General features: G+C 44.1%; 1 protein-coding gene across 2 annotated transcripts in view; it reads left to right on the top strand.

Moving 5' to 3' along the window:
- Nucleotides 1-14,464, top strand: part of LOC147883732 (pyrophosphate-energized membrane proton pump 2-like) — a 78,805-nt gene that overhangs the window by 41,165 nt on the left and 23,176 nt on the right. For both annotated transcript variants that reach the window (XM_087399142.1, XM_087399143.1), the window contains exons 9-11: nt 8,097-8,217; nt 8,354-8,541; nt 8,656-9,093. In XM_087399142.1, the coding sequence (XP_087255268.1) occupies nt 8,097-8,217; nt 8,354-8,541; nt 8,656-9,093 (747 nt within the window). The remainder of the gene's footprint in view (nt 1-8,096; nt 8,218-8,353; nt 8,542-8,655; nt 9,094-14,464) is intronic.

Raw genomic sequence — 14,464 nt, forward strand, 5'->3', positions numbered from 1 at the left:
CAAAATCAGAAGTGTTTATGCATTTCAAACACTTTGTGGCTATGGTTGAGAATGAGACATGACTCAAGGTGCAGACACTTCGCATAGATCAAGGGGGAGAGTATATGTCTCATGAATTTGAGGCATTTTTGAAGGAGAAAGGTATCACGCATCAGTTTACAGTGGGAAGAATCGCACTGCCATGGAGATGGATAGATGCATGCTTACAAGTAAGAAGTTGCCTCACAGGTTTTGGCTTGAAGGCCTCATGTGTGCCAACTGTATTTTGAATCGGGCTCCCACAAAGGCTTTGAAGACAATCACTCCCTATGAGGCATGGCATGGGAGAAAGCCTTCAGTGGACCATTTCAGAGTTTTTGGTTGTGTTGCATATGCCCACGTGTCTGTGGAGTTTCGACACAAATTGTCAGATAAGGCACTTAAATGCATTTTTGTGGGCTATAGTTCACAAAGCAAAGGCTATTGTCTCTACAATCTTGCTACACGCAAGATTGTTGTTAGTAGAGATGTTATATTCTCTGAAAATTCAGCACATACACATGCTGAATTTCAGATTCCAGCTTCTTCAGATGATGTGTTTGAGGGGATGCTTCCTACAGCATTTGGTTCCCCTGTTGAAAATCAGAATTTATAGCAACCTCCTCTTGATCCACATGCCCCCGATTCAGCCACCGGCGTCAGGCAAGAGATTCAAGAGATACACGCAGCCAAAACAGTCCCGAATCGGTTGCTACATACTATCAAGGAGAAGAGGCTTGAGGCCCCGTTGCCTGGCAGGACTCGTAGTGCAGTAAGGCATGCAGGGGGGGCTCTTTCAGTTGAGACAGCTTATGCAGGGACTCTTCTTGATGAAGAGGAGCCTGACTCTTTTGAAGAAGCAAAGGATAATGTGCATTGGATGCATGCCATGCACAATGAGTTGCAGTCCATAGATAAAAATCAGACTTGGGATGTTGTGGATTTGCTACCGGGTAAGCATGCCATTGGTACGAAGTGGGTTTTCAAGGAAGGAAGCCAGATGGGTCTATTGACAGATACAAGGCACCGCTGGTTGCCAAAGGCTATGCTCAAAAGAAGGGCATAGATTATGAGGAGACTTTTGCTCCTATATCCCGGATGACCACCATACGGTCAGTTATTGCTATGGCTGCAAATTTTGTGTGGAATGTTCATTAGTTGGACATAAAAACAACTTTCCTTAATGGGGACTTGCAGGGAGAGGTTTTTGTCAAGCAACCTCATGGATTTGAACTCTCTGGCAATGTACTACAGGTTTGCAAGCTTAACAAAGCTTTATATGGGCTGAAACAAGCCCCACGTGCATGGTATGTCAAGATAGGTGCATTCATGGCAAGTAAGGGATTACACAATAGTCCCACGGAAAGCACCCTCTACATCAAGAAGGATGGGGGGGATATTTTGGTCATCATTCTTTATGTAGATGACATGCTGCTCACAGGGGCAAATAAGGATATAATTGCAGATTTTAAGGCTGAGTTGAAAGCTGAATTTGACATGACAGATTTAGGCATGTTAAATTTTTATTTGGGGATCCAGTTTATACAAGACAAGCATGGCATCGTTATGTCTCAATCCAAGTATGATCAGGAGCTCTTGGATAGGCTCAACATGCATGATTGTAAGCCTATTGCCACTCCCATGGAGCGGGGGCTGAAGCTTCCTATGTATGATGTAGGTGAATCAGTGGATGTCACACTTTACAGCCAGGCTATTGGATGCCTCATATACTTGTGCAATACTAGGCCCGATATTCAGTATGCATTATCTCAGGTGAGCAGATATATGCACATCCCAAAGACAACACATTGGCAGGCTGTAAAACGCATCTTCAGAGATTTGCAAGGCACAAAGTCTTTTGGCTTGATGTTTCCGAGGGGGGGTGACTTGCAGATGCATGCTTACAGTGATTCAGATTGGGCTGGAGACTAGGATACTAGGCAGTCCACTAGTGGTGATTGTTTCTTTTTGGGCAACGCTTGCATTTCTTGGTTAAGCAAGAAGCAATCTACGGTGGCTACTTCCTCATGTGAAGTTGAGTACAAGGCAGCTTTGACAGCGACAGTTGAGTGTGTTTGGCTGCGATGTTTGTTCGCTGATCTTCGTCTCATATTGGAGTGTCCTTCTCCTATTCTCACTGATAGTCAGAGTGCTATTGCAGTGGCAAAGAATCCTATGTTTCATGCTCGCACGAAGCACATTGAGGTTCATTATCATTATGTCAGAGAGAAGTTGCATGCAGGGGAGATAAGTATGATCTATGTGTGAACACATGACAATGTTGCAGACATCTTCACCAAAGCACTTCCACGTGAGAAGTTTGAGGCATTTCGCAGTGCCCTAAACTTATCTCCTTGTGGTGATTGATCACTACCTTGTACACCACATTGGCACTATAGGGGGGTGTCAGAATTATTATTATATTCAAGGCGGTGGCCAATGTAATGTAATAAGTGAGTTAGGGGCACTTGTCCCTCTTAGAGGTTTTTCCCCCTAACCACGATCTAATCTCTTACTACGGTTAGTGATTAGTAGGGTTTTGTCACTTAGACAAAACCCTTATCTCTTTCATTGTACTACACCTCAATTACTTCAGTTCAGTTAAGTTTGGGAGTGAACTACGTTCAGCTCACTCTCCATCTTGCTCACTCTTGCTCTCTTGCATTTTCTCACACAACATTGACGAGTTGCTTTCTTCATTGTTGTGAAGTAGGCATCCATGCTGTCCCCTTCATTCATCTTAACACCATCGAGCTACATGCGACTGCACATTGTGCTGCAAATTCTGCAAATGTGACTCATATCATGCAATTTCTAGCCAATGTCAGTGCTTTTGCATACAATGTCTGCAATAAATTACCGTCAGCTAAAAAAACCCCAAAATTTACCAAATTGAGACTACTAACTATAGCAGATGTCTGCACCCTCACTCTAAATGAGTGTAAAAGTGCCTGTAAATTTGCCGAAAGCCTTGTGGTTTGCAAAATTAAGTCCAATATGAAAAGCCCCATTTCTAAAGAGCAAAGCAATCCTGCAAATAAGAGCCAATCTCGTGTAAAGTTGAAGCAATGACAACCGAAAGCCTCAAATCTGTGACCAAAGCAGTGATTTTCAGTAGTACTGACCATTTGCAGATAGAACGATCGCCTGAGTTTGTCCTGCAAAACTCTGTCCAAGAAAACACTGTCCAAGATACTTTTGGCAAGGAACCACTGTCCAACCACTAAATCAAGCTGAAATCAGTACAAATCTACTAGCAATTCTGCAGATGTATGTGCACCAAAACACCGGCCAATCCTTAAATCTAGAGGCAAATATCCGCTCAAGTCTGCTCAAATGTTGCTGAAAATGAAATTTCCAAGCACAAGGGCCAGTTCAAAGAGATCCATGAAAGAGACTACTATAGTAGTGGTCCTTACAATATTAGATCTAATATTACCAAGACTAGACCTTGGGGATGACACTTTGGATGCTTCCCAATAAAGAGGATGTGCCAAGTTGGAACATGAAAAGTTGGTAGTGCGAATTGAGCACAATGTGCTTTGTTGTTCATTCAATACTTTTGCTTCATCTGCTAGTGTTATTGAGCTTGTTGTAGGAGGTTCTGGTCTTTTGCTTAGCTCAATGACAATGTTCAACAATTTCTATGGTTGAAATATGTTCACATGTTTGATGATGATGTGACATTATATTCATGCTTGTGAGGGGCAGTGTGCCTACAAAGGACATATGAATGACATGTTACTATGTGAGGTGGCATTTTTGGTTGCTATTTGCTAATTATAACACCTAATGAGGTGGCAATCTACTAAGGTTTGACCAAATAACGTGACATTAGGGTCACATGGCTATTAAGGTGATAGGAGGCTTATGTCTAAAGAAGAGTGTGGATGAAAGAAAGGAGTCAATGATAACAAGTCTAGAGAGTGTGAAGCAAAGGATCCAACAAGGTTTGAAGATCGTCAACAGTCAATTACAATAAGAGATGAGGGCTGCAAAGGATATCGAGGGCTGTTGGAGAGCCTCATCTCACAAATGTTCATCACAAGTCCTATCGTGGGAAGCTTTGAAAGGGCTCAAAGCCAACAATGGCCCTTGGATAGTAGGCCACCACATTAGATGTGAGGAGGTAAAAATGAAGAAAGGACTCGAGAGTGCATTAGATTGAGAGTCGTAGCAAGAAGCATGGAAGGCATGTCGAGGTGGTGGGAAGGAGTACAGATATATGTGTAGCACAAAATTGAATGACGATGTCCTTGAAAGCATAAAACAAAAGAGTAAGGCTTTCTTAACTTCAAAAAATACTCATAAGCTTTCTAGTCTAAATAAAGGACATGAGAATTGTAATTTATAACCAAAACAAAGGAATCAATGTACTCACTGGAAAAATGCAGAATTCATACAGTTGTATGGATGTACAGAGTTTCGATAGGTTGTACAGACTTCTAAATGCATGTACAGATAGGTGTAGATGGACACAACGTCCAGACTGCAACTGCAAAATTTTCTTTTAGAAATCTTTACGGACTGTATTGACGTTTGTACGGTACGGACTGACAATTTACAGAGGGTGTGTACAGCAGTGCTAAAATTCTGCAGCGTTGGAGACGAGTAGCATTGGTGTAGAGCTGAGCGACCAGCAAAGTGGGCTGCCATGGCGGACTGGATGACGACGCTCCTAGTTTATAGCCGTAGCTAAATCACCGAATGTAGCCAGTTAAGCCATTGCTGCAACTATGGGGAGGACCAATAGCAACGAGCAGTTCACTGCTTCCAAATCGCCAACTGTAGCTGGCTCATAGTCACATGAAAACCCGTTTCGTAGTGTTCGAAACCTCGAAGCCCGAAACAGACGAAACGTTTCGAAATAGGACGAAACGCTCTCAATGAAACCTTTGTTTTGCCCATATCAAAATAAACGTTTTTGCCCCGTTTTTTCTAGAATCCAAGGTGTTTATGTTTTGAATTTCCTTTTAGTATCTTGACTTATATTTCTCTTTGTTCACTCTAACTTAAATATAACATATCTTTTTGTCCCAATAAGGGTATCTATTAAGTATCAATTCGAAACCTATCCATTTCGTACGAAAAGCCGAAACGAAACTTGTCGAAACGACGAAACAACGAAACAGACGAAACGTTTCTTGTGACTATGAGCTGGCTGAGCAAATGAGTTGAACCAGCAAGGTATAGAGTTGGGGGAAGCAAATGCATTCTAATGCCAATGCCAGTGCAAGGATTAGATAACCTGTTGTGATACCACTATTGGGTGCGGGGAGCAATGGAACAAAGATGGAATGCAAGGGAGCAAACAACAGGCTGAGAGAACTCAAGTGTACTTTTAAATGGATAATGAGAAAGTACAAGAGATGGAGAATTTAAGGCCGAAAGACTAAAATGTCCTAATTGTGCTATGTTTCGCGATAGGACTATTGTCCTAACTAGCCTACAATGCCATATCAGGGCTAAGTGTCAACCTTTGTTGTCGAAGATTGGTCTTTTTTCCTTTGCAATCAGGATAGTAGGTGTAATGCCAACCTCGAGGTTGCTTCCCGCAGTGTGAGTGATGCAGTTTGGTACTTTCTTAGTGGTGCTTCCAGGTACATTACTTCCAAGAAGGATTTATTTACAGATTTGCAGCCCGCTCCCATTGGCAATAGAATTCTTCATTCTTGTGAAAGAAGTGGGCGGATTTTGCTTGTCATAGGCTGATGGGACTGATTTATGCCGTCCAAAATGTGCTAGGGATTAAGAAGAATCACTTTGTATGTCCGCTTTTCTGAAAAGAGGCTTTGTTGTCATTTTTAAGGATAATAAGGACATTGCTAGGAATAGAAAGACAGACTATTAGATGGTCACTACATGCTCTTTGAGTCAAGGTTTGTACCATGTTGGACAAACGTGATTGTCTAATGAGAGTGGTCGCAAAAATGTAAATGCCAAATTATGGCATGCAAGATACAGCCATGTAGTAGTTTGCAAAGACATGGGATGGTACAAGATATGCCTTGTTTAGAGAACCATCCTAGACGTTTATGTGAAGGGTGCATACTAGAAAAAATGCATAGGAATGCATTTCCTCAAGATGGATCTTTTAGAGTTGAGAGGAAAATGGTGCTCATACATAGTTACATCTGTGCTCCTATGAGGATACCATCTTTGACAGGGAATAATTGGTGCCATCCAATTTATCCTCCTTTGCCACAAGTCCAAAAACATTTCAATTCTGATTCTAAGCCCAAAAATGAATGCACAAACAGTCCCAGAAGTTTACATGTTATAACAAGAGAACACTGTTCCACAAGCCAATACCTTGCTAGGCAAATGCAGCTCAAATATATCAGTTTTGAACTAAAGAATTGGAGTGTTTAAAGTAGTACCAAAACAGAATCAATCTGCCCCAAAAATGTGTTGTTTGCAGATTTCTTGCGTGACAGAAGTTGCCTTGGATGCTTGGGCAAGCATGGGGATGTAGGGGGAACCTGTTCTGATTCCAAACTTGAGAAGTGGAGATGGACGGGGAGCAAAAACGTGGAGCGATCCTGAATTGATGATGCAAGAATGAAGTACAAAGGGGCTGTCAACATGATAAAACTGTGAAATCCTAGGTAAACCCTAGGGTGAGTTAAAACTCACTCAACCACTAATTGTGGTCAAGGGAAAAACTTTAGAAGAAGAAGGTGCCCCTAACCCTCCTAAGAATATAATCCATTGGTCATTGCCTTTTAATGTTACAATATCTCCAACAAAAATGCACCACCTATCTACTCAACCGGGAGTGCACATGCCTTGGTTCATGCTCTTCCTTTTCTCCTGAATAAACTTCTATGAAAAGTTTGGCATCCTGTTGTGTAAACATTAGGACTTGTGACTCTGCTGTGCAATCTACATAGTCTGCGTCTGCTGGAACAGATTATACAACACCTCAGCATTGATATGAGGCCACGGAAGGTGAAGAAAGGAGAGGGGGAGCCAGGATGTAAGGGTAGGGGAGCGGGGTGGTTTGCTAAGTCCTTGAATAAGGGATAGCAAAGGATAGATGAGAGCAATTTGTAGAGGCAAGAGGTTGTTGAAAAGCTGTTGAGATCAAGCAGGCTTGGTCAAGGCCGAAGATAGGCATGGAGGCTAGAATTCTGGACGAAATATCTGAGAGTTGAATCATGAAAGATGCGAATTAAAAAAAGATGGCCAGCAGTTTATGTACGGATCACATGTATAGAAAGAGGGCTTTGGCACTTCCAGGAAAAGGTGGCATGCAAGCCACATATACATGTTCACCGAAGTGTAAGGATAGTGTTTATGGCTTAAAGTCCTCTAAGAGTACGTCTAAAAGTACTTTTAGAACATACGTTTGGTGTTAGTACTTCTAAAAGTACTTGTAGAATATACGTTAGATGTATGCAACCCTGCTTTTACTCATCCACACCACAACTCCTACATGCAGCCATAAAGTGCTCAAACATGCCACACGCAAGTCACAGACTACAGATCAGTCCACATGGAAACTTAGAGCAGCTCAAAACAACACTATGCAAAGAGTTTGAAATGACAACTTTTGGGTGTTTTAAAAAAAAGGGCCTCAATGGATTTGAAACTAAGCTTTGAAAGGAGGGTGCTGGCATAAGTAGACCCAAAAAGTATAGATGCAAATGAGGATGCATTTCTTATACTGTGACCTCCAAGTACTGCTTGGGTTTTTGCTTCTCAATTCAGGTTATGATAAGCCCATCCAGCTACTTTTAGTGGCTAAGTGCTCTTATGGCTTTGTCTACTTATTCCATATCATAATGCTTACAGGCCATTTTTAGGTCGAATCTTTCCGTTGATTCTCAAGCTTGCAAATAGTGTTGTAAATTTTCCAAAGTTGGCCTTTAAGGTACGTAAAACTTCTTTTACTTTGGATGAAGAGTACAAATGCATTGTCTGCCTTTGAGCACACACTTGCTCTGAACTTACATTAGTTTTTAGAGAGTTTTGAATATGGCTTGGTATGGGTGGGAACTTGTTTCTTTTAATGTGAAGTACTTCAAGAGTGCAAGCTGAATTTTCATCTTGATCCATGGCTTATTTTTGTACAGGTTGGTGACAATGTAGGTGATTGTGCAGCACGTGGGGCAGATTTATTTGAAAGCATAGCTGCAGAAATTATAAGTGCAATGATATTAGGAGGAAGTATGGCAAAACAATGCCGAATTGAAGGTATCTTGTACTTCTTCTAGGCATGCCAGAAGTATTGAGGCTGTCAGAAATCAAATTTCAATTTGGTTGGAGTAAATAGTGGAGATTGAGGATTTCAAAGTTTGCAAATGATAGTGATTGCGGGGTGAACTTGCAGATGCTTCGGGCTTTATCCTCTTTCCTCTTGTGATACATTCTTTTGATCTGGTGGTGTCTGCCATTGGAATACTGTCAATCAGAGGTACGCGCGATCCGAGTTCGAAGACTGTGGTTGAAGATCCAATGGCCATCTTGCAGAAGGGTTACTCATTGACTCTGTTTTTGGCAGTTCTCGCTTTTGGTGGAGTAAGTTGCTAAATGTAATCCTTTGCATTGTTAGTGTTTGTAAGTGATACATGTAAGAATTTAGCATTGGAAAAGTTTTGCCTGCTTTGATGCATTTGATTTTTATTTTGACAGTCCACAAGGTGGCTTTTATACACAGAACAGGCACCGGCAGCTTGGTTGCACTTTGCCTTGTGTGGGCTGGTTGGAATTATGGCAGCCTATACATTTGTCTGGATATCTCAATATTATACAGATTACAAGTACGAACCTGTGCGTGCAATTGCATTAGCAAGTTCCACTGGCCATGGGACCAATGTCATAGCAGGTGTTGGCCTTGGCCTGGAGTCGACAGCTTTGCCTATTTTGGCAATTAGCATTTCCATATTATGTGCATATTGGTTGGGGAAAACCTCAGGTCTGGTTGACTCACATGGAGTACCGATTGGTGGCCTTTTTGGGACCGCTGTTGCCACAATGGGTATGCTGAGTACAGCTGCTTATGTTCTCACTATGGATATGTTTGGACCGATAGCGGACAATGCAGGTGGCATTGCAGAGATGAGTCAACAGGTAAACAGGTCTATGGCAGCCATGCTAATCAGAATATCTAGTTTAAGAAGAGAATTTTCTAGAACACTGATTGAGATTCTTTTGCAGTATGAATGTGCTCCTTCAAAGTTTTTAAGGAATTCACCAAATGCCGACAGATGTTCTGCAATGCTTTGTCACCAATCGATAACATAAACTTCAAATATGTAATAGCCCTGATGAGCAAAGTGGTAATCAGGGCTACTATGATCCTTGAATGCTAACAGATGGTCTGCAATGCTTTGTCACCGATGAAAATGATAAGCTGCAAATATGCAATAGCCCTGCAAATATGTAATAGCGCTGATTAGTTAAGTGTATTGAGGTGGAAGGCGAGAAGAGTCAACTCCAATCCTGTTTAGGGTTAAAGTGTATTGAGGTGGAAGGCGAGAAGAGGCAACTCCAATCCTGTGTGCTGTATTGAATGAACAACGGCTATAGAAACAGCAGGAAATGGCAACTTATGCCACATCCCTTTACCAAAAGGAATCCTGCCATCCCATATCTTGAGGAATGCCCTGCTCTATGTTACAAGCATAGTGCTTTGACTCATAGGGTTTTGGATGTGATCTCTAACCATATGTTTTAATCTTGATATAAGCTCCTCAAGACATATTTGTGGTGGTGACGTCTAGTGATCTTTGGTTTCGTTTTACATTGGAATATGTGATCGTATCTAAGTTTTTCCTGGGAATATTTGTAAGCCTACATAAGTTGCTTCCAAACAATGTTCCGAAAACTGCATAGAAAAGTTTCACAAAGTCATAAGGAGTGAAGAAGGCATCAAGAGCAGGTCTGTACCATGTGTTGAGGAAATAATGACCTGGAGTGGAGTATATGTATTAGAAAATATAGCGGGTTAAATGCTCCTTCTTGGCACCCATGATGACATTGTTACAATTGTGGTGAACCTATAGGAAAGACTCCATGTGTCTAGAGTAGTTCTTCTCATGTCCTAAGATGTATTGTGAATCAAGTGTTGATCATGAGTAGTCTGAGTTTTAGGTATCCAGCTGTCGGGATGAAGCCATCCTTGCTCAGATGAAGGAACTACTATTGTTCATTGGACTCCACTCCCTGCTCGACACCTTCATGCTAAGTCCGTCTCCGCCTCCCCCTTGTGTCACCCCTCCTCTTTTTCCATGTTTCTCCCTCAGTGCCCCGCCCGTCTGCCCCCGTTCTCCATTTTCCTCCTTTGCTAGTAGGAGCAGCTCTCTGTTTAATTGCAATCTTGTGAGTGACTTAGGGGTTCTCATGGCAGCTACCTTGACTCCCTGAGCTCTTCGGGTCTCCCTTTCCTTAGAGGGCAAGTAGTAAGTTTAGATAGCTGTATAGTCGCTTTAGGACAGAGAATGGTGGGCCTGGAGGGTGACCACATCCAGGAGGTCACCATCTATTGGAGACAAGTCTTTACCCAGGCCCTTGTGGAGTAGAGTCCCCCATCTTCCTTGGACCCCATGCTTGATCTTCTTCATACCTTGGTACCATGGCTTTACGATAGATCATGTGCCAAGTTTCCAGTGATGTCACGTTCTTGGGGATTTCATAGGAATGTCGATCCTTTCTATGGTCCATCGGTGCTTGCTCAGATATTGGAGGTGATAAGCTAAGTCCTTGTGGGTATTGGTGTTTCATGGCTCAAGGTGACTGCAGAGTTCCCAAAGTGCTTGCTCGAGGAGATTCTTCTAGAGACTTTGGATAGCGGTGAGTTCAGATAGAGGATGATTGCAGAGTTCGAGAGTGCTAACTCGAGGAGATTCTTCTAGAGACCTTGGACGGTGGCTAGTTCAGACAGAGGGTCGAGATCTCAAGTCTGCCAAGGCAGGTTGCGAGAGCATGCCCCTTGCCCTCCTAGTGGAGGTCGTGCCTCCCTCCACTTGCAGTGTCGGCGAGGATAACATTGGGAGAGGCGATAGGATAGACCTCCCCTCATTGACAGATAGCAGGAGTCGCAAACTCCTTGGGTCGAGCCATCCGAGGGGATTTGGACTTGCATGGACGGCAAGAAGCTTGGCAAGAGTGCTGCAAAGAACTGAAGCCATCATGAGAGTAAGCGAGCACAAGGCCTCCACCAGCCCCTCCTAACCCGACCCGCGAGCAGCAGATAGAAAGATAACCTAGAGTTGGAGGAGGACAAGTAGGGCAGAGCCTCCTTCACGATGCCTTCGATTCGCGAAGCCATGGAATCAATTTATCTTCATTGTTAGCAGTTGGGATCCCTTGCGATGGGAGACAAATTTTGCTAGACACCCGGGTAGCCTTCGCTACTCCTTCTCCGTGCTGCATAATGGCGGACTACTTGAGAGAGTTGATAGACTGATGTGGGGGGAGTAAGCTATGCATAGAGGTGGAGCCATGGGCATTTTGGCAGCAGGGCAATGTCAAATTGCTTCTCAAAGGAGGTTGAGCAAGCCATAGAAGGGATGTGGAAGTAGGAGGATGATGCCCCGCCAGATGGTTGGGCCAGATGGGTAGCAGTTGCTATCCAGAGTAGCAGTGTTAAGCTACAGACGCATGCACTTCAGTGACAACAATCTGTACAGGAGTAGAAGAGAGCACTGAGACAATGACATGGCCTCCTTAGAGAGACTTAGGGAACTTGACCAACGTCACAATGGCTTGCAGGCAGGTACGAGAGAGCGTGGCTTGATCCCCGGGCCCGAAGATCCGTAAGAAAGAGATCTCTTTATCACTTCTCCAAGGTGCGAGGGTTCAGCAAGGGGGTAGGCAATTATTCCATACCATGGGTCCATGCTGGGCAAGGACTCAGCTACAGTGGTTATGGATAAGAGAGGACAATTCACTTGGACAGCGAGGACATACTAGAGATGACCACCTTTTTCTAAAGCTAGCTTTCTCGGGAGGAGTCCCGTCAGGTTATTGCAGCTTGAGAGGTAGTTCAGGTGCACATTCCCTCTGTGATCATCCTGTGTAGGTGGGGACATGTTTCACAGACAAGGAGCTCTTGGAGGCTTTCAAGGTGCTCGCGTCATACAGAAGTGCCTAGGCGAGGACGAGTCTTTCTTCAGGTGTTTGTAGGAGGTCATTGATGATCCCTAGAGGATTTTGGAAGGCCTTTGATGCTCACCAAGGGTCCGTCTCATTGCATGACTCCGAGCTTTAGATAATGTGGAAGGCCAAAAAAGCCCATGAGATTAAGAGATTGAAGTCAATGCGAAAGTACACCTTATGGGTAGGAACCAGAGGTGTCTCGAAAACAAAAGATAAAATAAAGTACTTGTGAACCTAGGAGCGCAAGAAAGACTCCATGTGTTCGGAGTAGTTCCTATCATGTCCTAACATGTATTGTGAGTCAAGTTTCGGTTATGAGTAGTCTAAGCTCCATGCGAGGTCAACTTGGGTCCCATCTTGAGTCTCGGTGTCTCGCTGGAGCACGTCTAAGATCAGCTTCTATTGCAGCGGGAGATAGACTATCCTCACTCTCTCTCCTGCTCACTGGCTGCAAATTGCAAGATGATGCACTCAATACACAAAGTGATGCTGTGGATGTGTGTGTGAGAATCAGAGGGAGAGAATATAACCGAAATGTATGAATGCCCAAAGGAGGGGCTGAAACCCTCAACTGCAAAACTGGAGAGAACTAGAGGAGGTGAAACCTCACTAGCTCCCTCAAGAAGCTGAGGCTTGCCTGCTGGTCTGCTGCGGGGAGGCCTGGCTGTGCTGCTCTGAAGGCGTGAAGGCCTGAGGTGTGGATGATGAATGAGGGCTGATGTGGCCTACGGGCTGCTGACGTGGTGCTGCTGAGATGGCACCTCTGCTGTGTCTGTTCTTGCACCCTGTCCTTGCTGGCTGACTGCGTGGCAGTCCCACGTGGCAGCTGTTGACGTGGTTTCCTGCGTGGCAAGCCACATGGCTGCTTGTGTGGGCTGCTGCTGAGCTGGCTGCCTGCGTGGCAGTCCAGTATGGCCACGGGCTGTAGATGCCTGTGACATCTATCGTTTGTGACTCCTCTTTGTAGGGTGTACTCATAGATTGTGTGACACTAGGTGTCATTTAGATGCACAAGGATGGTCCTCTTGATGGGACAGGTGCTTGCGAGGCATGTGACCGGTCTCCTAGTGACATTGCGTGCCTGAAAGTCAGGGTCTCAGTCTTGGGGTGTCTTCTTGCCTGTGAAGATGTTTCTGTCCGCTTGGGTGAGACTAGGGTCCTTCTTTGGAACATGTCCGAGATATATTACTAACGTCCTTGACTCCTCTTTGTAGGATGTACTTGTGGGCGATGTGAGATAGCCTAACATTGAGGTGTTGTAATGATGGTACTTTGAATGGGGCAAGTGGTCATCGGTCCTTCGTCTAGTCTCTTGTTGACCTAGGGTGCTAGAAAGTTTGGGTCTCGGTCCTGATGTCTCCCAACCACTGTTCTCATGTGAAGAAAATTGTGGTCTCTTGCTATTTGGGGCCATCTTCCATGGCGGTTCTCATAGTGTTACCCTACAAAGGTTGAGAAATCTCTTTTTGTACTGACGCTGTGAAGACCATAGTTTGGTGCACATGCGGTGCTGCCATTCAGTCACATTTGAGGAGCATTTGCTGTTTTGCATCAGGGAACATTGGGATTGTTCAAATTGTCAACTTTTGCTGTCCGAAGTGCATCGTCAAGCCAAACATGGGCTTTGAAAGTGAGCTTTCAATTGGTTGTGCATTGTGTTCACAGTACATGAACTCGTTAGAGCCTGTTGTATATGTGCATCTGTTTGAGATGGCCCAGAATCCAAGTGATGTTTTTGATGTACTCCCCAGGATGATAAGTTGGATGGCACCAACTATTCTCTGTGGTGCCTTATGGTTAGAAATCTTTTGGTTTTCAAGGGACTTTGCGACTCTGTCACTAGCGATGATGTCCATGGTAAGCCATCCGTCCCTCACCAGATCATTCGGGCGGAGTTTGGGTCACCCCCATTACAGCTAGATGGTGCATTTCAGGTCATTACATATTTGTACCGAGTCAGGGAGTATGGGGATTACACATCCGGGTGTAGCAGGATACCATGGCTAGCACTGTCCTCTTCTGTGGCACTTGCAGCAGGGGGAGATCAGAGGTGCTAGTATGCACGCACAGAGAGATGGTTTGCAGGACTAGGGCTCCACATGGATAGACCACCTCCTTTCGAGTTTAACATGGATGCTCCTTTCTCTCCCCTCCTATCACACGAGGTCAACTAGGTTATCGGTGAGGATCTACTACAGCTACACACATTCCGGACTTGGTTGGGCCCGAGTGATCTTCCAGTGAAGCTGGGCTTCTACAAAGATCATTTCTTACATATCACAGTGGAGGGTTTCATTGATCCACTAGGATACACGCAAATTCACCTACCCCACTCGCTGAG

The sequence above is a fragment of the Dipteris shenzhenensis genome, chromosome 27 (genome assembly GCF_047967505.1).
Source record: "Dipteris shenzhenensis isolate YYH24624 ecotype China chromosome 27, Dip_SZ_1.0, whole genome shotgun sequence".
Classification (NCBI taxonomy): domain Eukaryota; kingdom Viridiplantae; phylum Streptophyta; class Polypodiopsida; order Gleicheniales; family Dipteridaceae; genus Dipteris; species Dipteris shenzhenensis.